We start from the raw sequence: 26,220 nt of genomic DNA on the forward strand, positions 1-26,220 counted from the left end.
CAACACGTCCTTTGAATAGTGGCACGAAGCGAGATCCGGCCAGAAGATGGTCGGGCCCTCGTGCTGCTTCAATAGTGGTAGTAAGCGCTTCTGTAGGCACTCCTTAAGGTAAACCTGCCCGTTTACCGTGCCGGTCATCACGAAGGGGGCGCTCCGCTTTCCGCAAGAGCAGATCGCTCGCCACACCATGTACTTTTTGGCAAACTTGGATAGTTTCTGCTTGCGAATCTCCTCCGGAACGCTGAATTTGTCCTCTGCGGAGAAGAACAACAGGCCCGGCAGCTGACGAAAGTCCGCTTTGACGTAGGTTCCGTCGTCCATTACCAGGCAATGCGGCTTCGTCAGCATTTCGGTGTACAGCTTCCGGGCTCGCGTCTTCCCCACCATGTTTTGCCTTTCGTCGCGGTTAGGAGCCTTCTGAACCTTGTATGTATGCAGGCCCTCCCGCTGCTTGGTCCGCTGGACGAATGAACTTGACAAATTCAGCTTATTGGTGACATCCCGGACCGAACTTCTCGGATCACGTCTAAACTGCTTAACTACGCGCTTGTGATCTTTTTCACTGACGGAGCATCCATTTTTGCCGTTCTTCACCTTCCGGTCGATGGTTAGGTTCTCGAAGTATCGTTTTAGTACTCTGCTGACCGTGGATTGGACGATTCCCAGCATCTTACCGATGTCCCGACGTGACAACTCCGGATTCTCGAAATGAGTGCACAGGATTAATTCACGACGCTCTATTTCGTTCGACGACATTTTTCCAAATTTACGAAAAATCGACAGTGAAGCATGACCAACGTGATCTATACAATCTTATCTGATTATAAGCGAAAGCTGAAGATATAATTTCTAAAAATTTCTACAGCGTTTTTTCCGTGATGCAATTTGATGTGACACACCCTTTATACATGAAATAACTTAAACTGTCTTCTGTAGTTTTCGTTTTGTGCTCTGCTTCAAATTTGCTGCTGTTGCTGTTAACGCTCTGCTGTCTAAATTCGAACTGCGTGCTGTCCTTGTCAAGCACAAACTATCCTCCAGTTAGTTGGCGGAGCATGTTCAATCCTGTTTGCGGGAGAGCAGTGGATTGCGCTTTAGGGTGTGGCGTCGGGGGATCGCATCGCATGCATCTGTTCTCTCTTCAGTGCGCTTGCGACTGAACATAAAGAAAAGGTGATTTCCCATATGCTCTACTTATAGCATTAGGTGTTGTTAGTCTAATTAAAATTCGCATTGGGTTGAATAAACACTGAAAAAGTAAAAATTATAAAAGAAAATTACCTTTTCCATTTCAAATATGTTTTTCTCTATATTAAAGTAACATGTTTTTACTGATGAGAAAAATTGATAATTGTGTTCGGTATTGGTAATTATCTTATATTACATTGGTGAGTTTTTTTCTCTTTATTTCATCCATACATATCACAGGAGGCATCTCGTCTAGGATCACAGAGGGCGGTTTTCATCATATATTGTTCCTTCAGTATCTTTTATCTGATACGCACCATCCAACGACTGTTTACCATCCTTCTGTCATCATCACTCGGTAAACACTGGTGGGGTGAACAAACAATACCCAACAACCAAACAAAACGGCTCTTTTCAGGGCCACAAAATCATTATCAAAGAGCTTAACGACGTAATTCTTCAAGCATATCCAAAATCAACAGATAGCCCAACGAAATCCTACGTAAACTATGCCGTCGTGTCTCGGATACAACCCTCCTGTGACTTTTTGTTGAGGAAGCCCAATGTATTTCACTGCTGCTCTAGTTGCTCCATTTCGTCGGTATAGTTTGAAGAGTTCAAATTGGACTATTCAAAACGAGGGTAAACCGTGTTTAGATAATGCTTGCTATTCTACAATCATTCTATTGTTTACCATAAAAATGATGTAATGTTCTTTTCTGTGGTAGATGCGTAGAAATATTTCCAACCAGTTGATGCAAACATCTTTGCGTTCCTTTGAGAAATGGTCATGTTATAAGCGTTTGAAATCTTTCATTATTTCCTGCATGCTCAGTGTTTAGATTTTCATTTTACCCCCATACCTTCCAGATAGATATAGTCCCACGTCAAAAAAATAAATTACACGTATTTAGTTGTTACAATATCGGCACCATAAACACCATTTTATTTGAAGATTTGAAGATTGAAGAACTTTTTTTGTGTGGAATATCACCTTGACAACGAGTGTAAACTTATGATCGAAATTAGACCTATATAACTTAAAACTTACAAACGTATAACCGAAATTACGCAAGATATCGATCGCAACAACCATCTAACGAGAAAATAATGGATTTTTTTGTTCTCCAATCTATCATGATGCAATTGTATGTCGTGTTTCCATGTGCACAAATATCAATGAGTGATCAAAGAAAATATTCTACATCGAATGATTGTCTAGTGCTTCAATTACGAAAATTCTATCATGCGCACATAACTAAGAACCAATATATCACAGTATTGGCGTTCCTTATTTAGAGGGGAAACATTAATTCGGTATGCAATAAAATTAAATTTTCCGACTCATTTCTCTTCTAAAATATATATATGGTGTCTGCGAGTTTCGTGAGGCGGAGATTGCCTCCGCAAACTTTTCGCTCCGCCAATGTTACGTGATATATTAGTTATTTCGGCACAAAACCCGAGGAAAATAACATACCAATTATCCGGAAGGGAGCCAGTATTCCTTATCCGGTGGAAATCTACTTCCAACCGCGGCCTTTAACGGCACACAACTTTCCATCCCATCGATAGCGCCATTTAAATAAATCAACACTGGTGCGCGATGGCCACGGGCCCTTACGGAAGCGCAAATAAGCTTCGCAGGACTTTGAGACAGGGTGTTCTTGGAAGGTGCGACTCTCCCGAAAACAGCCGTTTCTCGTTCCCCGGGGCAAACATGTTGTTGACACAAACAGAAACACCAAATGCTGCCCCGAATTTATTAATTATTGATTCTCCGTCTGAAGGGACGCTTTGCCAATAATACGCGCTACCACGGGACGAAGTCCGCCCCAACAAGGAAATTATTGCATTTGACGGGAGGTACCTGCTGGCAGGGACAGACTAAAATACAGCGTCACGAATCGTTGGGTTGGCGGCAGTGAAGCGCGTGAAGAATTTACCTATTAACAATAAATTGCTCCGGCGGCGGAAGTTCGTTCGGAGTAGTCAACATTTCGAACTTATGGTGTGCTTGAAAGTTCCCGTGGACAAACAAGTAAATTATTGCCAATTTATGCTGCTCGATTCCGACGAGGTCTAGTGCCCACGCCCGTGTTGTTGATTCACTACCGAAGGAGGTTGATTTAGGAAAACGTGAAATGATCCGCCGCTGAAATGACTAATTGATACGAACTACGATGGATTTTAACAAATTGGTTGAATTCTCCTTCGTCAAAGAAAATCCACAGCGAACCAAACCACATTTTATGCCACAAGTAATCATCCGAATGAACTCAAGCAACATTTTTTGTTGTCCGGTCCCCACGAAGGCACACATCTGAGAACGCGTCTCCAGCACAAGTGGTGACCAACATATCCGTCGTGAAAGGAATGTCCGTCCACAAACCGACAATAAAAGTTCCTGTGTGCACTCACTTTGGCTCGGAACTTATGTTCTCGGAATAACCGATGGTTTGGTTAGTGCTAGTTTGGCAACGTTATGCCGGTTGTGTGCACTCCAAACTATCCTGTAAAAGTTGGAATTAACAAAAAGTTATGTTTTTCGCCAATTAAGTGGCTCTTAGTGGGCAAGCACAGCAAAAGTTTGTTCGAAAATTCATGTAAACATTTTCCTTCCTCCTGTGTGTTATTTTCCGCTGTTGAGTTCGGCTGGTGGCATTGGCGAAAGGACCATCAGGATGCAGCTAGATGATCGGAGATGAAAAAAAACAGAGTTTGGAATACTTGACCAGTCCGTACAAAACACCAACCAAATAGTTCCCTGGTGTTGCACTCTACTGCTCATTTGTAGCCATCGTAGTTTATCACCCTTACGAAATCTCAGATTGTTAAATTAAACCTCAAAAAATGGGACACTTTAAATTTGAAAAGTTTTCCTGTTGCAATTCGACAGGAAGCTCCCAGCTACCATCGTCTGGTCCGGGGCTGATTGGAAAGTTTGCTACTTTAAAATTTTATTGCGGTTCCACTCTGGTGGCACGTCGGAATGGTTAACCAAGAACGTGGGACCACTGTTCCTCTCGGGCTGCATTCTCCTCCCCCGGAACAGAGCCGTACTCACACAAACACATACACAATATGATTCTCTCGTAATTTGCTCCGCACTTGTTTTGCTCCGCTGGAAGGGAACTTCCGGAATGGTTTGCAAATATTTCCCAGTTGGTTTTGGCGAAATGAGAAACTCAGAGATCTCGCAAAAACCGGAGAAACACAGCACACACACACACATACACAAAAAAAATGGGCGAGAGAAAGGGAGAAACAACAACGACAATTCGCAAGAAGCAAGCAAAAAAGTTTCTCATAAATATTTGCAACTTTTAAAATGGAAACTTTTCCAATTTTCTGTCGAATCATAATTTTTCAGTAATTTGGGGTTTAGCAGAGGCCGTACCCAATAAACTAGTCGGCTCCCTTCAGCTTTCCACTAGTTGTGAGCGTCGGCTTGTTGGGGTAATTTACGAGGGCGGTGTATTGGAAAGTTGGGATTAATGTGTGTGCGCTCGCTTTGTGAGTGGAGATTTTTCGATGACGATGGCCTGGTTAGTGGTCATCTGTGACCCATTCCAGCAGGACGTGATAACGTTTTAACTGACTAAAAAGAGGGTTTTTCTCGTTTTCATGTATAAGCCACACGATTCCTAAATAGTATACAATGTAAGAGTAAAATTGAGAAAATTTCGTACAAGAATCTTCAGTTGAAGAATATTTTACAGTTGAATTCACTTGTTGCCAGCCCGATACTTTTATGACGTGACTACACCTGTCTTTTTGCGACTTTTGAACTTAATGTTGTATTTTCAGTTCTATTTCAAAACATACAAATAAACTTTGTTCTATGATTTGTCAACAAAAGATGAACGTAGATTCCTGTATACTCAGTTTTACAAAAAACTTGCAAGAACTTTGCAAAAATCGGCATGCATTTTGTGACGTCTTTCATTAAGGGTGCCAAATCAGAAAACAGGTCACGTTTTTCTGAAATAAATTTAACGTTAATAACTGTTTTTGCTGCGAACGGATTTTAACGATTTGCATACCAATCGAATCGGAAATTTTCTATGATTTGTTCGATATGCTACACATTACTATCCCATAGTCTGTATATGTTCTAAATTGATGGAAATTGGATGCAATCTCATTGCCCCATACATTTGTTGTGTCCATTTGTGTGCTTTCCCGAACAGAGCTGTCAATAACGAGCAACTTCTCGACGATCAACGAAGGGGAAATCGAAAGATTTAAAGTCTCCGTGAACAAAGGAAAAGAAGAAGAACGCAGTGGGAATATTTGCCAAGAGTATAAACAGTGGATCTCGCTGAAGCAAACGTTCATTCTTCGTGAGGACACCGACTGGACAATACCGTTGCTGGGCGAGCTGGACGGCGAGGCGTCGAGTGCCTTTCTCAAGACAATCGGGGTGGAGGAGTAATATGGGGAATGAATAGAGTTTTGCAAGGACCTTTTTGAAGGCTAGAGACGGTTGAACTAAAGAAGTTTAAACTCTATTTAATTCAACAAGGAAAGGAAAGGCAAACGTTCAGTATCGTTCTAGATACAAAGCAATGAACATCGCTTGTTCTTCCTTGTTTTGCGTCATCACATGTCTTCGTTACGGACTGAGCCGTGGACGCGACCAAATTACTTATTGTTGATGACTCTGGCATTGCAATCATTGCATCAAACTGACGCCATTACTTTAAAGTTTTGAAGAAAATGATTGTTCTGGAATTCTGCCTGAGATTTGGTTTCACATGGCGGTAGCAAAACTCTTTGCACCAGCTAAGCTAATCTAGACAGGCAATATTAATAGAAAGGGCTTCTGTTGAAAAAAGCGCAAATCGGAGATAAGTGTGTTTATATTTAGATACTTCAAGCCATCAATATGTGGATATTTGTATGCCTACGTGCGTGCTTCATAACCCGTACGTAAAAATAGTGCATCTTCGCTCGTTGAAACCCCATTTGTATCTGCTCCCGTGTGCATTGGTGGTGCAGGTTATGCAACCGCAATGATAGATTTAAACAAGGAGGGGAAATAGTGGGAGGGATATATTTGCGCTAGGGTATTAGTAATGCATCTCTGCTGAGGCAAATATTCAGTCTTTTTCCAAGCAGTTAACATTGTTTGTTTTCCGTCATTATAAAGGCTTCGTTGGTGCCTTTGACATTGCATCAATATATTGAACTGACGCTATGGTGAAGCAGGCGTTGAGGTTGTGCGCCAAAACATTATTTGGAGAATACCAAGGATCTTGAATGTCGTGCTGGAATGTTATAAGTTATTTAGGTTCGCGTGCCAGTCGTAAAACTGCCTCCAACTAGGATTGTATCTAGGATTTCTTGATCATAATGAAGCAATGCGACTCTCTTCGAGGTTGTTGTGATTAACAGAAAGGGTTTATTCCGTTTGTTTAGTCACCAAGAAAATTTCGTTCTGAAATTTTGTATGTGATTTGGTTTCACTTGCCAGTAGCAAAACTTTCTCCTCTAAGGATGACAGCTGCGCTTATCTTGACCATGAGAAGGTAATGCAACTTTTGTCGAGACCAGTAATATTAACCGAAGCGTTTCTTTTGAGAATAATGCAAAATGATGAGAAGTGTTTATAGTCTCAGTAGCTTCAAGCCACCAATATATGGCTCTGTATGTATGCTATGGCAAAATCTTGTTTGACGCTTGGTTTACGTTGGTTACGATGCCTAAAGGTGCGATTCCACTGAGGCCATACTAAATAACATGTAGCATGATGACATGACATTCTTCTGAACAGTTATTTCTAAAATTTCAATGTATGGACTTGACTTGGAGAACATACCACATTATAAATAGCTTAAATCCAATAAAATTCAAAAAAGTAGAATGGTTTCATTGTGGAGAAATTTACTAACTATTCCGAAAATGTACTGAAAACTAGAAAAATATTTTTATATTTTTAAGTCAAACTGTTTCATTGTGATTAAACATAACAATAACACAGATAATGTACTAAAATCCAAAAAACAATTAGGCAAGTAGCATAGCTTGCTTCATTAATCTAAGGCATTGATTAGACCAAAATAAAATTTGATTTGGCGTGAAATTCAATTTTTTTTACAATGTCGGAACCTTAGTCGTGATGTCCAGCAGCACTATGCGTTTCCTATTGTTTTACAAAAATGATTTTCACTAGATAAAATATCTCAAGAACGTTTAGTCCTAGGATAAATTTTGCAAAGTATTGGAATGTAACAAAATTTAAAAAAAAATTAAAAATTAAAAATGTTGAGTAAAATTTTTTAACGGTGCATTTAAAAAATGTTATCATTACTAGATACCTAGTTTATTAATGCTCCAACAATTTTCCATTTTTTGACGTGGGACTTAGTCTAACCGGCGTATATGGGGGATAAAATGAAAACCTGAACACAGAACATGCAGGAAAAAATGAAAGATTTCGAATGCTAATAACTTGAACATTTCTTAATGAATCGGAAAGATGTTTGCATCAATTGATAGGGAATATTTTTACGCATCTATCGCGATTGATAAAATGTTATTTTTCATTCAGATAAATAATTGAATAACTGTAAAATGTTAAGCGTTATCTAAACGTCCTAACTGTCTCGTTTTGATTGGCCCGTTTTACGGTTTCCCCAACACAGACTTCAAAACCAGGCAGCGTTGGAGAAATCGACATTGCCAATACATGAAAGTAGGGGGAGCTTTCGTTCCCACCGAAATGTGTTTCCCTAACACAGACTTCAAATCCAAGGAGCGTGAGGAAGTTGGCATTGCAAATACATGCAAGTCGGGGGCATTTTTGTTCCGACCGAAAAAAGGTTTCCCCAACACAGGCTTCAGAACCAAGGTGTCTAGGGAAATTGGGGTTGCAAATTCATGCTGGTCGGGTGTATTTTTGTTCCGACTGAAATATGTTTACCTATAAATACTTCTAAACCAAGGTGTCTGAGTAAATCGGCATTGCAAATACATGCAAACTACGAGTACTTTTGTACTCGCTTGCATTTGTGCAGACTAGAGTGCGTTTCCCTAACACGGCCTCACCACGCAAATATATTGAATTCAATTGAATTCGAAAATTTTTTCAATCAATCAAAAAGTTTCAAAAGTTAGTCCCACGTCAACCTTGCGGTTATATTATAGATATAACCCACCCTTTTCTGTAAGATCGTTTATGTTCCGATAGTGGTGGCATGGTTCTTATAATGGTGGCACCGCGTACCTATAGTGGAGGTATATGAAAAAGTATATCTGGGTTTTAGGTAAAACTGATATTATATACTTTTCTTTTAGCTTTAACCAACATAAAGCAAGATTTTTAACACGGTTAAGATGGCATGCACTAATTAAGAAGTATCCATTTAGTATGTCAGGCAACATTTAATGAAAATAAACCTCCCTTCCCTTCACCCCACCATGACAACTTTCTCATATCATTCATATTATTTATGACGAATTGTGAAACCCCCTCCCTTCTTACAACGTGACGTTATTAATGGATAGCTCCCTAAGTAATGCAATTCGTAGCTGCATAGTTTATGGTTCTCTCCATAGAATTTTAATTGATAATACCACCGTATTATAAGACAAAACACATGGCTTGGATTTATTATATGTGCATCGTGCACATTTGATTACAAATTTAATTCAGTATTAAGAGAATCAATCATTGACTACAAGTCTCATTGATGAAGAACGAACGAAGAATAAACTCCGTGTAAAAAAATCAAAATAAGCAGACGGAAGCTTAGTTATGTTGTTTCAGCTTCAGTGCCCCAAGCAACTCCAGCTTTTGCTGCTTCTGTCGGATATGTTCTGCCAGTTTACTCTGCTTCTCGTTCTCTTTTTCCATCTTTCGTTGTTGCACTTCTTTCTGCTTCCGCTTTCGGAGTTTCTCTCTTTCAATTTTACGTTGCTCAACTTCTTTTTGTTTCTGCTTTCCAATGTCTGCTTTCTCTTTCTTCAGTTTTTCGGCTCTAATTGTCGCTAGCTCTCTCTCTTTCCTATGATTTGGCTTTCTTCCTCGCTAATTCGTTCTCCTTTTCTTCTTCAAGTTGACGAATTTCCGCAAGCCGCTCCGAAGCTGTCAAGACTGGGTGAAACTTCCTTTTATAATTTCGGTGACTGCTGCTTCTTCTTGGTGTTTGCGACGTCTGAAGCAGTTCCGAGATGCTCATTTCACGTCTGGCAATGTGTGGTGGAATGTTACGCTCTTCCAACTCAGAGCAATCGTCGCCCATCTGCTCGACAAATGGTGAATCCTCTCCAGGGATAGAGTCTTTAGTAATCGGTACCTCAGGAATCAAATTGGGGGCTTCCATATGTTGCATGTGCTCCCTTGGCCGAGTGGTTAGCGTCATAACTAACATGCCGGGTGTTCGGGTTCGATTCCCGTTCTGGTCGGGGGAATTTTTCGTCAAAGAAATTTCCTCCGACTTGCACTGTGATCACGCGTATTCTAGAACTTGCCACTCAGAATGCATTCAAGGCGTGTTATTTGGCATAGAAATCTCAACTAAGTACTAATAAAAATGACGCAAGTAATACTACGTTGATACGGCGAAGTTCCTCTAGGAACGTTAGTGCCATTGAAGAAGAAGAAGATATGTTGCATATCAAAGGGCATTAGCAACATCTCGTAAGGCTGTCGAATGATTTCTTCTTCCTCGGATTTTACTGAGAATTCGTCTGGTTCATGAGCATCGGATACTGCAGGACGGTCGTCATCCTCAGTTACTGTCCTGGCAATGCATTTCTCGTAGTCAACATTATCAGCGCCAAACGGAAACAGACCGCAAAACTTTGAATCCGTTTTTAATGCTTTCCCCTTTGATCCCTTTATTTATCGCTTTTTGCAACACGCCGGGAAAGTCCTCCAGCGTAAGATTCGCACCTCCGTTGTTCATCCGCCATTCCGGTATGGCATCTCCCCAGGCGCTCTTTAGAGGCCCAAATATGGCAACGTCTGCCGGCTGCGTAATACGCGTGGAATTTGGGTATAATGCAATCAATACGATACCCAAATCCAAACAAAGTTCGGCCATCTCCGCAGCCGTAGTATCCATCCACAAAGTACAACACCGGTAATTGAATGTTATTCTTCAGGAGATGTGGATAGAAAACATTCCTGATGTATAACATAAAACTGGTAGTATCCATCCATTCTCTTGTGCTTTTACCGATACCCCAGTCGTCAGGAAAGCTCTGCAGGTCCTCCACAGATAAGCGCTGCATAGGAAGTACAACACCTGGTGGTACAACTGATCCATCCGCACCAAAAGAAAACATGACGGTTATGTTCTTGTGACTGTCTGCGTGTTCAACTTCGTACATATTTTGCTGCCGCGAATAGCAAGCACGGCTTTTGTCTACGGAAGGATATTCTTAACACGTCTCTATTAAAAAAAAAATTAAATACTAACCTGGAACGTTGTTTTAAAACGGATTGGGACGAGAATTGGTTTCGAAGAAAGTCTTTACTTTATGCAGCAGCAACTGTTTCGTCACCGGAAATCCTTTCTTCTGCATTGTAGCCAAGTATAGGACGAGCTTCCGCTCCTCCTGGTCGGTAAGTACAGTCTGCGGCCCTTTCCGAGCTTTTGTTGTTCACTTGCCACTAAGCCGGTAACGGGCGGTAGATTGAGGAATGCCGAGCGCTTTGCATGCTGCATAAAGAGTCTTTTGCTTGGAGGTCACTAACTCCATGCAGCGGGAAATGGTCGCTTCACCGTATTTCCGCACAGTCTTCATTGACAAATTCGTTCTGTAATAAATTGGGGAGTCACTATATGTATTTTCATGAGTAAATAACTGTTTCTTACCCGATATAACAACGAATATTAATCAAAACCTTCACTGTCCACGACATATTCCAATGTCCATCCCTATCATTTTTCCCATAAAACCTCTCCCTTCTTTCCGAAATGCAGTGCGTGGTGCATGACACAAATACAATCGTAGTAAAACCCGAAGGGTAACATAAAACGCAACGAAAACAAGCGAAGCCGATTTCTACCAAACCACATTCATTCCTATTCCAACTATCAAGTATGAAAGATCGCGAATAAACCATTCGAATGTGTTTAGAAGTTTCCAAGTGTTGTTTATTTAAACCACATTCCAAAATCCTGAGCTATCATCCTGGCCTGATTCAGCCGAAGGAACCGCCATCTCCCTCAATGGTGTGATCCACCAGGAACAAGCATGCTTTTATGTGCCTATAATGGCACAAAAGAAAAAAGCAAAAAAAAAACAAATAATGTTATATTAAAACACTTTCCATAACTTGAAATAAGTCATGTTCTTGATAAAAAACAGTAAAGGGATGGGGTAACATTATTTTACCACTTGTAAAAGCGTTAAGCAAAATTGGTATTCGGTTAAAAAAAACTAGAAAATAAAATAAGTAAAAAAAATTGGTGGGTAATATTAGAACCGCAAGGTTGACGTGAGACTACCTTAGCTTGGCAATCATTTGTTTGTATTGATTAAATTTTGATTGAATGAAACAATTCCCGAATTCAATTGAATCCAATATATTTGCTTTGTGAGTAAAATGATTGAACAAATGCCATGTAAGGTCAATTCATGCATTGTGATAGATTATGTTGTTCGTTACAAGTAAATTTTATGACAGTCCTTTTACGTTTGGTATGATGCCGACAACAAAATTTGTTAACGGAAGAATTATCAAACGATTATTTTATTTGACATTTCGCTCTGAAGTTTGCGTCTCTCAAGTGTACGTACTTCCGAACCACGAATTTGCTTGATTTGATGAACTTCATGCACTCAGTTTCGATTTTGACATGTACATGTACGTTGTGTTGTACCCGCTTTTATAATCCGTGTTAGGAAGACACTTTTCGGAGCGGAAAAAAATACGGGTGCAGAAGTACCCCCGGCTCGCATGAATCGACAACCTGAAACAACATGAAAGTTTATTCGCCTCTAGTGTCTGTACGATTTTACCAGGTTCCTAAGTTTGAAAGATCGTGTTGGGGAAACATATTTTAGTCTGCACAAAGGCAAGCGAGTACAAAAGTACTCGCAGTTTGCATTTATTTGCAAAGCCGATTTCCCCAGAAAAGGACCCCTTGGTTTTGAAGTCTGTGTTTGACAAACACATTTCAGTTGGAACAAAAATGCCCCCGACTTTGCAATGCTGATTTGCCCAGACACCTTGGTTCTGAGGTCTGTGTTGGGGGAAACATATTTCAGTCGGAACAAAATTACCCCCGACCTGCATGAATTTGCAATGCCAATTTCCCCCAGGCACCTTGGTTTTGAAATCTCTGTTAGGGAACACATTTCGATGGGAACAAAAGCTCCCCCTGCTTACATGTATTTGCAATGCCGATTTCCCCAAGGCTGCTTGGTTTTGATGGCTGTGTTAGGGAAACCGTAAATCAGGCCAATCAAAACGATGCAGCTAGGGTGTTTAGATAACACTTAATATTTTACAGTTATTCAATTGTTGAACTTATGAGAAAAAACATTTTATTAATTGCGATAGATGTGTAGAAATATTCCCTATCAATTGATGCAAACATCTTTCCGATCCAGTAAGAAATGTTTGAGTTGTAAGCATTCGCAATCTTTCATTTTTTCCTGCATGTTCTGTGTTTAGGTTTTCATTTTACCCCTCCATATATTCCGGTTAGACGTAGTCCCACGTCAAAATCATAAGAAATTGGACCGATTTTTGCGACGAGAAAACAGTTTTTCTGAATCATTTTGTATTATAAAGACATCATTATTACCTCAAATGTGACGTAAATATCCAGCGAACGTTCTGTTTTTGGTTTTAATTACCGTTAATTTTAATATAAACGACTTTTTGACGACTTTTATTACTATACAACCACTATTGGTACTACCTCCACTATAGAAGTACTTGCCCTAGGATGAAAATTGTGAATTTGGGTGGTTACCAGACGCTCGCTCCAGAATTGGCTAAAATTTATTTTTGTTCTCAAATCCGAATTCTATTTACAAATGTCATCTCTGTTGTTATTATTTCTTCCACAGGTAATCTCGTCCTGCTGTGGCGGAGAGGTGCCAACGTACTCACCGCTTCCCAGCTGATGGTGACCCGTGATGAACGGATACGACTGGTCAACGGTTACAATCTGGAGATCTCCGAGCTTGAGCCGCAGGATGCGGGCGATTACGTGTGTCAGATAAGCGACAAAATCAACAAGGACCAGGTGCACACGGTGGAAATACTCGGTGAGTACTATATGGTTCGGATTCGCAGCAACAGTACAAATACAAATGTGGTTCCATCTGGTGGTGGTGTCCTCGTCTACAGTAGCAGCAGCAACTGTAGTAAATTTGCCCTCCGATTCTGTCGTAAAACACACGAACGTCTTCCGAAGCGTGAAAGCTAAAAGTCATTTGCGTGTCGCCAACACTAATATTGTTGTGCACGCGATGTTCTTCACACTTCCTCCCGTCAAGGAACTCTGTTGGGGGAAATATTCGCAAAACTTCCGCCCGGTGGGGTAATGTAGCAAGGCTATTTGGAAATTATTACAGCTCGGTTTTAATGACGGGCTGCCATATTATACGCTATGGGTGTGGGTGTGTGTGTATGTATGTGCGTGTAAGCTGTGAAAAGTTTCCCCATATCAAGGGTATGAATCTTCCGCGTGAGCTGGCGAAGAGTTCCTCGTGGCCATAAGCTCCTGCTGTGGGACGACAAAGCAAGTTTTTTCCCGCCTCATCTCATCCAGCTGAAAGTGGAGCAGCATCAGGGGTAGCTATAAGCAGCTATATTACAGGGAGAAGGGGATTGAAAAGTATCATTTGCTCGTTAGTCGTGCAGTTTATGGATACGCGGTGAGGGAATCTTCGTTTCGCGGAGTGTACGTGTCATTTAATGTGGAAAATATGCTTAAAATGTTATTAAACTAATATGATACCTATTATTATATCGTTTATGGTAGCTTAGAGACTAGCTTATTGCGTAGAGCGTTGCCTTTGTTGAGAACAGCTCTCGACGTTTTCTTTATAAAATAAATGAATTGCAATTATACGTTTTGTGCGAAGTTTCCTTCCCAAAGTGACATTCACTAGCAGTTCCACAACGATAATAATTGCATTACAGGGGGTACTATTTGTCTTCACAATTACCGGCTTTCTAACATCACACATACCCAACTAACTCTGCATCACTACGCCTTGTCGGGTGTCAACAAACTTTCAACAGACGCAACACTTTCATCTATCCAACTTTTCCTGCAAACGCCCGACTCACAGACAGAGGGCTGTTGTTGTACCCGTCACAACAGTACGATTCACGAGAATCGCAATATCGAATCAGCAGCACTAATTCTGTTATAACGAGAAGTTTCGCGTTCGTAGAGCCTTTGCACCGTTCGCTCATCCGAACTCCGGCGGCGGTAAAACTTGTTCTACGTCCATTTTCCCAAAGTCCCGCCAGTGCTCTCTCTCTATGCTAACCAGCATTCAATCACCTGTCCCAGAAATCCCACGCTATCCAGACCTTCACATTGGTTCCGGAACGAGAGCCCGCGATAGCGTCCCGAAAGCAATTTCGCAGAAGTTACACTCTTATTAAGAAACGATTACGGCAAATCTCAAAAGTTCCACAGCTTATCCACACCATTCTTTCTCCCATTCGATCCGCCACGGATGGCATAGCAAGGGATCAAACAGGCCTTAAGGCCCCAAACAAATCCACCGGCCAGTGTAATAAACCCCGTTAGTTAACGTCGTACGTCAATCCGTCAGGTGTGTTTTTGTGCGTGTGCGTATATGTGTGTGTGTTTGTGTTTGTATGGTAGTGCACGGGTGAAGGTGGGTGTGCGAAGTAACACAACTTCCGAAGTGTGGACGGATTGTTTACCGAGCGAGCGGCTGTTTCCGGAATGTGTAAACATGTGTAGAGTGGTTTTTCGCATTGCCCACCCATTACCGGTAATCCACCTGGGCGATTTCCGCAGATGGGTGGAATTAGTGGGACTAATCTGTTCGGAGAAGTATTGTGGAAACGTTCGGTAAATGAGGCGTCAGCTCTAGGCTGTTACGTGACTGAAATGTGGGACACCGAATGAGCTAATGATTTTAGGAAACGAATGTTGCAACGATGTCAAGCGATTGTAGTAGTAACTTTTTTTACGAGGAAAACTATTTTCTCACTCTGATTCGATTTTGATGTTTACTCAAATGTGTTGTAATGATTTTGGAGCAGTTGGGGAATCGCTACATCAAAGCGTTTTGTTTCCTCGCTGAGACACGGTACAGTTTTTCGAAATGGTATACATTGCAGGCAGTCTCTTTTTCCATACATTTGGTCTATGCATTTCCTACCTTACCTACTCATGCAGCCAATAACGAGCGGCGAGGCACAATTTGATATACTAAAGGGTGTCCCACATCAAATTGCATCACGGAAAAATGCTATAGGAAATTGCCCATTGGGTATTTTCTCTTAAAAATTTGGCTACAAGTAGTTTAAAGTGTATTGTTTACACTGTATTTTTATCGCTGTCAGTTTTTTGTGAATTGGAAAAAGTGACGTCACCCGACGCACGCAACGTCGCGAATTAATTTTGCGCATGTACCTGAAAAATCCTCAACTCTCTCATCAGAACATCGGAAAACAACTCGGAATCGTGCATTCAACGGTGAGTATTGTGATTAAACACTACTACGAAACTCTGAGCATCGAACGGAAGGAGAAATGCAGTCAGAATGGACGTTCTATTAATGAACAGGATCACAGGCGTGTCGTGAAAGTGTTTAAGCGGAATCGCGATGCTTCGGTCAGGGACGTAACCAAACAGAGGAATCTGTTCAAGTCTTTCGTTCAGAGAGCCAAGAACCTGGAGGACTGCATACGTACAGAATATGGCAAAAGGAATCCGCAGTTCGTGACTACCGGGACTGTGAACGGGCAGATCTGCCTCAAGGAGGGTCTATAGAAGCGTCTGTTTCCTCTGTTAAAGCAACACGAGGGCCCTACGATCTTCTGGCCGGATCTAGCTTCATGCCACTATTCCAAGGATGTCTTGGAGTGGTACGAAGCGAATGGGGTCATTTTCGCTCAAGAACTTATGAGAGGAGTTAAGAGTAAGAGGAGTAACTTTCTCGAACTGAACACTGGATGATGTGATGTGCCGAAACGGTTGTGTAACATTTACCCGAAGCACATTCACCCAAATGTAACATATGCCCAAATGACATTCACTGGAAAGTAACAATTACCCGAATGCTACATTTACCCGAATCTGGCAGATACCCGAATGCAATGTTTACCCGAATGAAGAATCAAAAATGTATGAGCTCTGTCGAATCTCCTGATAATAAAAAACATTTAATCAATCCAACATAAGAATACAAAAATATGCAGTGAAACAAAAGCTTTTAGTGCGGAAATTTAGAAAATGATGCGGGAGACTTCGCTGATTCATTAAAAAAAATGTAGGCACAATCAACATTCCGTCTTCTCTCCTTTATGTATTTCTCGTTGAGGCTTAGAGATCATTTAGAAATGAATACGGGCTTTGGAATATTTTGACGTAGAACTACGTCTTGCAGGAAGGGTGCCAAATCAGAAAACAGGTCACGTTTTTATGAAATAAAGTTAACGTTAATAACTACTGTAACCCGCGACGCCGGGAAAGCGCGCGAGTTTGTCGCGACCGGAGGGTTATCCGCAGGTAAGCGGTTGGCTTAAGCGCCACTCCCGCGAGGGAGACCAACCGCCGTGTTCTTGCTTTGCCCGGCAATGAGACACCCAACACCTGAGGGCGGGTTTTTCCTTCGTTCCAAACCCCGGTTTGCTCCGCGACTTGCACCTGCGCTAAGAAGGACCCGCGACACCGTTTGTCCGCGTTCCACAATTCAAGTAACAGAGGCAATACGGTTGTTCCAATGAACACCGTTTATGCCAAACTTCTCATCATTGGACCTACGCTTGGCATCACCCACCTTGAAGTTTCAGAGAACGAGGTGCGGGGGTTGAAAAGTTGTCCACAACAGAAGAGGAGCCCCAACCCTGGGCTCGTGACCTATCTGAAATTTATTCGGGTTTTTAGGCTACACCGCTAGCCAGTAAATGCACAAAACTTCCGTCTACATCTAATTATTGGTTATCACACAACATTTATTCAGCTAACTCAACATATTATCCCACAAGTTTTAATTATATTTACAACATTTACTTCGAAACTTCCAATTAACGAAAAATAATAACTACACGAACAATTTTATTTAACTATTACGGGATTCGAACATCGGACCCATTGATTCAAGTCCAGCGATTATTCTACAAAGCCTAATTTCGCATCTTGTGTAACCCTTTATTAATAGCGATCAGCATAAGCGCGCCGTCGGTAAATCTCTACGCTTCGATTGCATGTGGCATTGTTGTGTGGCGTTGTTAGTTGTGTGTGGTTTTATTCTTTGGTTCTTTTAACCCTACATGCGCATGTTATTTTAGGGTAAAAAAAAGGTTTCTACTCACACTACCTAGGTTTTACGTGGAGAATCTACCTTATCGCCGTTCCACGCCAGGCGATGAATGGTAAGTCCGTAGGCGTTGAGTGCGCGTTCGACTCGTAGATGTGTCGTGATGCGCCTTCCCTGGATGCGCGAGTGATGGTTTGCGCTCCGCGCGGCCACTAGAATTGACGGACAAGGTGGCGGAAATCCAATCTCCGATCGTGGGTCAGAAGCGGCTTTTTCCTACACACGACAGTCAAAAGAACACCACACACAGGCCACAATTAAAATTAATGCTAGCCACATGTCACATGCCGAAGCTTACCTTCAGTTCCGCTCAATGGGGACACAAGCGGAGAGTTAAATTCACGGAAAACAACTACTGGACTAAATTTAATTACTATTCTAAATATGAAAATAAAAAAAATCACAAAATGAAACTTTATCATACTGACTAGCACATGTAGCCTTTCACCAAAATCTACCTTCGGATTTCAACTCGCGACACCAGAACAAACTAATCCGCTCCTGCCTTTTTCACTTTCGAAGTCGGAATGGCAAGCATATCTCAAGATCCTCAGATCAGCGAGACATTCATTGGAACCGGAATTACGTAATAGTTAACGATGTTAACTATTTTGTATTCATACCGAAATTCCCCTGCGCTTTCATTGGTCGCGCATTCAAGCATTCGCGGGCGATACCCTTTAACCTCCCGAGCAGAGTTCAAGTCGAAGCGCTCGCCGGGTTTTGAAATTTGAAGAACAAGAAAACCCCGCCGAAAGACTCTGCTATTTGGGGGAAATATCCAAATGAAAAAATAGCAAAAAAAAAAGAAAGCATGAGTCTTTCGGAGTGTTGGTATGTGGGTGTCTTGGCTAAAACAGCCGCCCAGTCACATCCAGCACCCATTATGGCTAGTTGCTCAAATCTAAAATCGGGAGCGGCACTCGCGTTGCCAAACATCCAATACATAGAAAGAAGAGAGAGTCCCAGATCCACACAGGAGAGATTGTGTTGGATCTGAAATTCAAAATAACGAAACGAGGGGCTTCCAAAAGTCGAAATCAGTACCGTGCTACATCATTCCCTGCTTAATTTTCGAAAATTTGATTGGCCTGCACCAATCAAATTTTCGAAGGCGAAAATAGAGTCTCCCTTCGCAGAATTGTTTAGTAACATTTTCGGGGTCATATGTGGTCATCGTCAAACTGAATTGACTCATCCTCTATTTCCAGTATCAGATCAATTGATCTGTCTGTAACTGACCATCAACGCTTTGCAGCTCCGGTCTCCAGCGAAATGTCATGTGAAACCCTACAAAGGTTAACTCTAAACGCCCATCAAAAATTACTGGTATTATAGAGAACTAACTAACCGAAAACTACTGAACTGAGAGACAAGAAAAAACTCGAGAAAAAAAAACATCAATCGATCTGACCTTCCAGAGCTACTATTTAGTTGACAATCCTATTTACACAAAATGAAGAAAAAATATACTCGAAATTACTCAAAACTATAACTAAAATCTTTACATCCTCCACTTCTCATTAATAGAAGTATTTCTGGAGATGTGAAAAGAACGTACTATCGACCTACGTCGAAAAAATAACTCAATGAATATTGTTCATTCCGACCTCAGAACTTTATCCAAGTAAAAAGGAATGAAACAATATCCATCTTAAATTTGCCCGAAATTTCTTCGGATATGGAAGCTACTCTGGAAAAATCCAAAGATCTCCTGCTCCCATCCGAAGAAAGATCTTAAAGTTCGTCATTCTCAATCGTTGGCATGCTACCAACGATGAGATGACCTTTTTCCTAACAAAATCACAAAACGAAACTAAATATTCAACCAATCCAACATTCACGCACCCCTCGCTTACAAGCGATGTACACTCATTCTCCCAATACACTCACACAATTCACTCACGCTATTGCCAACTAAAAGAATGTTCGAGAAGTAAACAAACCGGTGCGATGGTTTGACAGTGCAGTGGAAGTTCGGGTTTTAATTTTTTTTATTACACGGACGATTCCGTGTTTTTTTTTTTTTTGAGAAGGAAAAACCTTGTGAGCGATATGGACGACGTTGAAAAAGGAAAGTAAAAATGGTAAGTCGTTCCAACTATTAGGTGTAAAGCTCTTTGTTTTTCTCTTTCTTTCACAGGTTAGGTTCTACAAGGGAAGCAGCATCACCGATTGGACTGGAATGTTGCTGGGGAAACGACCGAACGAAGGACGAGGACGACTAGGATGGGTACCAAAACACTGGAAAGGGCTAGGACAGGACAATTCTCGACAACAACTGGAGGAAACAGAGGACTTAACAAGGATATTCGAGAAATTAATCCAAGAAAAACAAATGGAAAACGGGAAAGGTTGGCAGCAGCTATGGACAACAACTGAAAAATACATCACATCAACGGGAGCATCTGGGACAGGACACTGATTCGGGACTATTCTACAGGATGGGACAAAGGATGCGAGCTGGAGGACAGTGACGAACCGGAACCACAACGATAATAATAACAAGTAACTTATTAAATCTAAATATTTATTAATTTTTACATATTATTTTAGGAACTAAAGTGACGAAAACATAATAAACTAAACCGAGAGAATTTCTTCGAACAAAAACAAAAAATAAACTGGAACGGAAAAATAACGAGAGAACAAAAACAAGCGAAAAAAATATGGGACACAAACAAAGAAAAAACCGTGAGTGACTATATTTTTAAATAAATTAACTAACTAACCTAACTAGATATAAGACTAATACTAGAAAATAAGGGTTAGGGAACTAGGAAAAACTAATAAACTAATCTACTACTAATTTATACAAGTATTTACAACCCGAGTCGCGTCTTCCACTTGACTCGGTTCCGAAGGTGGAACTCTTGTCTGGTCTTTTCGTTGGGATTCCCGTTAGTCGTCACTTCCCATACATAGCTTTCAAAATAACTTGATTCTACGGAATCAACCAATCGAGAGGTTTATCAAGTCTCTTCTTCTTCGGACTGCTCTCTAGTGCTGAGGCGCTCTACTCTTCGTTTCTTCACAAAGTCCACTACTGATAATTTCGAAAGTCATCATCAGTGCTCGCTTTACGCTTCACGGTACCATGACCGCTACTTTGCACAGGTCATAGCTCCGACTCGTTCATTTTCTTCGTGAACTTTGCTACTTTTCCCGGATCATTGTGAGCTCTCAACTCAGACTTCAAGCAATCTTCCAAAGAATCAACGATTCCTCAATCGATGGGATTCGACGTAGGACTTTCCACATAGGTGTGTTTTTTTTTATTAGTTCCTTCATGAAAGGTACATAGCTTGAACTAAAACCCTTAGGTTTTTGAAACATCAGAAGGAAAATTCATTTTTTTTATCTGGTTTGCGAAAAATACGCCAATGCGTTTTCCAGCATTATCCTCCAGCTCGTAGGTGTGGGAACCAAGGACTTTCCTTATAACACATTGTTCGTATTTGGGAGCGAGCTTTTTGCAAAAACCTTTGCCTTTATCTGACAGATCAAATGTCTTTTTTAGAATCTTTTCCCCAACAACATACCGCGGACAATCTATGTTTGATCGCAAATTGTAATTTTTTTCGTGTCTTTTATAAGCATTTGCCAAATTATTCCTCACCTCCTCGAATAATTGCTTCCGTTCTTCTGACAATTTTTCCTGATAGTTTTCTATTTGTTGGTGGTTGTCTCGGATGATGGCGTATTCCTTTCCATCAGAGACCTGGTTTCGCCCAAAAACAACGAAATAAGGACTATATTTGGTGGAATCGTGAACTGCGTTTCTAATTGCGTTGGCGATCTCTTGTAAGTTGTTCGTCCAATGCTTATGTTCTTTTTTAAGGGTGGCTCGAATGGCTGTGGTAACAACACGATTCACCCTTTCGGTGTTATTGACCTGTGGGTGGTAGGCAGGTGTCAACCAGTGGTTCACATTATATCTAACTAGCAGTTCGCGGAAAATTTTTGACAAAAATTGTGTTCCATTGTCAGTAAGCACGATTTCTGGGACTCCGAAAAGTCGGAAAATCATGTTTTCTACGAATTCCACGAGTGATTCAGCTTTTGCCTCTCTAAAAGGTTGGACGAGCACAAATTTGCTGAAAACGTCCGTGGCCACTAGAAGGCACGTGCTGCGATTTCTCCCCGAGGCTGGCAGTGGCCCGATATAGTCTAATGTGACGAACTGCCATGGGTACTCTACTGGCTTTTGGGATCCCATCGGAGGAGTTACGTTTATGTTCACTACTTTGCTCGTTTGGCATTGCACACATTCCCTACAGAAGTTTTTTATTTCTTTGGCCATACCTGGCCAAAAATGCCTTTCCTTTACAGACCCCAGCGTCTTCTCGAAGCCGAAATGGGCTTTTCCATGCTCCGTCCTAATCACATCCGTTCTCACTGCTTTCGGAGTGAACCACTTCCACGCGAATCGAGGGTCGGATCGTTTATTTTGGGCTTTGCAATATTTGTAGATTCTCCCATCAATTACCTTGTAGTCTTTGAATTGAATGGGGTTTGATTCAATTTGTGACATTAGATCATCATACTGAGGATCGAGTGACATTACCGTAATTGTTTCAATTGAGCGCGACAGACAATCTGCAGTTATATTATTCTTCCCCTTTCGGTAAACCAGTTCCACGTCATACGACTGTATTCATTTGGCGCCCAACGTGGTTTTTGGCACGACATTTGATGTCATTGGAAAATAATTTTGGGAAAATTATTTGAGAAATTTTAATTTTTTTTTCTTTGTCTTCGGAAAAATTTATGTTTTTTGGTGAAAGATTTTTTTTTCCCTTTTTTGAGTTATTAATTTACATTTTCGTTCATAATATTTTTGGTATATATTTTGTTTATTAATTTCTATGATAATCTTCATCAATTATTACATTTAATTATTTTTTGTTTATTCATACAAATATCTATTTCGGTAAGAATCCTTGAACATTTAACTCGCATGTATAATACATTTATTTTTCTTGTTAATTATTCATCCATATCAGCTCAAACATAAAAACGATATTGGGCAGTTATAATTATTGTCTTCTACTACGTAATTATTCTCAAACACATTTTTCGTATCTAAAACTATTTTTTTTGTTGAAATTCAGCCTCTCTACTGTATTATTGATTAAAATTGTTCTTTATAAAATTATTGATCAAGCATTCGGAATCAGTCAGCTACGTCCCGTTGTCCTGTGAATTAAAAAAATATATATATATTAATTATTGGTATTGTTTTAATTAATCAAAATGGATAAATTTCCGTCTGCGGAGTACCTTACGATGGACGAAGTAGACTACGAGCTGAGTATTCGGGAGAAACTCGATGAGAATACAATCGGGCTAGACCTCTCTGAGAAACAGCGGTGTTTGAGGAAATTATTTAAGGCAGATGCTAAAATAGGGCGGAACTATCGTTCCAATTTAAGTATACGGGACGAATACCCAGTGGTGGGAAACTTGTGGGATAATATGTTGAGTTAGCTGAATAAATGTTGTGTGATAACCAATAATTAGATGTAGACGGAAGTTTTGTGCATTTACTGGCTAGCGGTGTAGCCTAAAAACCCGAATAAATTTCAGATAGGTCACGAACCCAGGGTTGGGGCTCCTCTTCTGTTGTGGACAACTTTTCAACCCCCGCACCTCGTTCTCTGAAACTTCAAGGTGGGTGATGCCAAGCGTAGGTCCAATGATGAGAAGTTTGGCATAAACGGTGTTCATTGGAACAACCGTATTGCCTCTGTTACTTGAATTGTGGAACGCGGACAAACGGTGTCGCGGGTCCTTCTTAGCGCAGGTGCAAGTCGCGGAGCAAACCGGGGTTTGGAACGAAGGAAAAACCCGCCCTCAGGTGTTGGGTGTCTCATTGCCGGGCAAAGCAAGAACACGGCGGTTGGTCTCCCTCGCGGGAGTGGCGCTTAAGCCAACCGCTTACCTGCGGATAACCCTCCGGTCGCGACAAACTCGCGCGCTTTCCCGGCGTCGCGGGTTACATTTGGCGCCCAACGTGGGGCCAAACATCCAATACATAGAAAGAAGAGAGAATCCCAGATCCACACAGGAGAGATTGTGTTGGATCTGAAATTCAAAATAACGAAACGAGGGGCTTCCAAAAGTCGAAATCAGTACCGTGCTACACTACTTTCACAGTGAACGAATTCTTATGACTTGCATGCCAATCGAATCGAAAATTCTCTAAGATCTGTTTGATATGCTATACATTACAATTCGCTAATCTCTAAACGGATTAAATTCATGAAAACTGGAAGAACTTCCTTTTTTCCCATACATTTGTTCTGCCGACTTGTGTGCTAACCCTACCCATATTTCGAATGCTTATAACACGAACATTTCATAATTGACCGGAAAGATGTTTGCATCAATTGATAGGTAATATTTCTACGCGTCTATCACAATTAATAGAATGTTATTTTTCATAAGATGAACAATTGAATAACTTTAGAATGTCAAGCGTTATCTAAACGCCCTAACTGCCATGTTTTGATTGGCCCGATTTACGGTTTCCCCGACACAGACCTCAAAATCGATGTACCTGTGGAAATCCGCTTTGCAAATATACATGCAAGTCAGGGGTATTTTCGTTCCCACCGAGCTGTGTTCCCCTAAAACGGACTTCAAAATCAATGTGCCTGGGGGAATCCACTTTGTCAAAATATGCAAGTCGGAGGTATTTTTTCCCCACTGAGCTGTGTTTCCCTAACCCGGACTTCAAAATTAATGTGCCTGGAAGAGTCCACTTTGCAAATACATGCAAGTCGGGGGTATTTTTTGGTGTTGAGTATTTTTGTACTCACTTGTCGTTGTGCAAACCGGAATATGTTTCCCTAAAACGTACTTTTGAACTGAGAAGCCTGGGAAGCCTGGTGGTAAACAAGTGGATTGCATAATATAATTGCGTAATTCTACGTCGAAAATATGCGGTCGTGTCTTAGATATAACCCTTTACATTTTTTTTTCAGAAAATGAAGCAGGTAATTTTAGCATAAAACATATTAGGCTGTCAAAAAAGTACTGCGGTATTTTTTTTTTGTATTTTCATTTGTTCATAAAATTAGTTACAATCATCTGTTTTAAGTCAAATATGCGCCGTTTTGTTCGATGACTTGTTCCCAACGAGATGCCAACTTCTTAATACCCCGGTTATAGAAGCTCGCTTCCTTATTGGCAAAAAACTCGGATAGCCAATTTTCACAGGCCTCTTTTGTGGCTAACTTCTGACTACCTAGCTCGTTCGCCATGGACAAAAACAGGTGGTAGTCACTTGGTGCAAGGTCCGGACTATACGGCGGATGCAAAAGAACCTCCCATCCGAGCTCCCGGAGCTTCTGGCGCGTCACCAAAGAAGTGTGTGGCCTGGCGTTGTCCTGATGGAAGACAATGCGGCCTCTGTTTATCAAAGATGGCCTCTTCTTCATGAGTGCTACCTTCAAGCGGTCCAGTTGTTGGCAGTACAGGTCCGAATTGAGCGTTTGGCCATAGGGAAGCAGCTCATAATAGATTATTCCTTGACAATCCCACCAAACACACAGCAGAACCTTCCTGGCCGTTAATGAGGGCTTGGCCACCGTCCGAGCCGCTTCAGCGGGCTTCGACCACGACCGTTTGCGCTTCACGTTGTCGTAAGTGACCCACTTTTCATTGCCAGTCACCATCCGCTTCAGAAACGGGTTGATTTTGTTGCGATTCAGCAGCGATTCACATGCGTCGATACGGTCAAAGATGTTTTTTTTTTGCGTCAACGTGTGTGGCACCCATACATCGAGCTTCTTTGTGAATCGAAGCTTCTTCAAATGGTTAATAACGGTTTGATGACTTATCCCCAGCTCTTGGCCGATGCTACGGCTGCTACTATGCCGGTCTTTCTCGGCTAATTCAGCGATTTTGTCGCAATTTTCGACGACAGGCCTTCCGGAGCGTGGCGCATCTTCGACGACCTCTACACCAGAACGAAAACGTTGAAACCATCGTTGTGCGGTGGAAATGGAAACTGTATCGGGTCCATAAACTGCACAAATTTTCTTGGCAGCTTGAGATGCATTTTTGCCTTTGTCATAGTAGTACTGTAAAATATGTCGGATTTTCTCTTTATTTTGCTCCATATTTGCGACACTATAACTCACGAACGACTTAACCAAACAAAACACTGTCAAGGACTATATTATAGCGCGTAAAAATACCTTTCCAACAAGCTATAGTATGACTCGATACAATGAATACAACTAGAACTACGCGCTTACAACGACACCTCGCGGAAATACCGCAGGACTTTTTTGACAGCCTAATACTTTAGATCGAACATAAGCAAAAGCAGTTTTTCGCGGACAAATTAAAGCATTCCAAGGGGTATAATGTGAAAACCAGAGGTAAGCTAGGGATAGCTCAACCGGAATACTCGTAAATTCATTTTCTTGACAGATAATTATATCGAAATTTTTCTGTGTTGTGGCAGATCTCATTGCAGATTCGGGTTGATACGTTTATACTCCAGATTGA

General features: G+C 41.2%; 1 protein-coding gene across 1 annotated transcript in view; it reads left to right on the forward strand.

Annotated features, from left to right (window-relative positions):
* Positions 1–26,220, forward strand: part of LOC129762532 (neurotrimin) — a 946,497-nt gene that overhangs the window by 752,368 nt on the left and 167,909 nt on the right. The window contains exon 4 of the mRNA XM_055760922.1: positions 13,228–13,428. Within this exon, the coding sequence (XP_055616897.1) occupies positions 13,228–13,428 (201 nt within the window). The remainder of the gene's footprint in view (positions 1–13,227; positions 13,429–26,220) is intronic.

The sequence above is a fragment of the Toxorhynchites rutilus genome, chromosome 1 (genome assembly GCF_029784135.1).
Source record: "Toxorhynchites rutilus septentrionalis strain SRP chromosome 1, ASM2978413v1, whole genome shotgun sequence".
Lineage (NCBI taxonomy): Eukaryota > Metazoa > Arthropoda > Insecta > Diptera > Culicidae > Toxorhynchites > Toxorhynchites rutilus.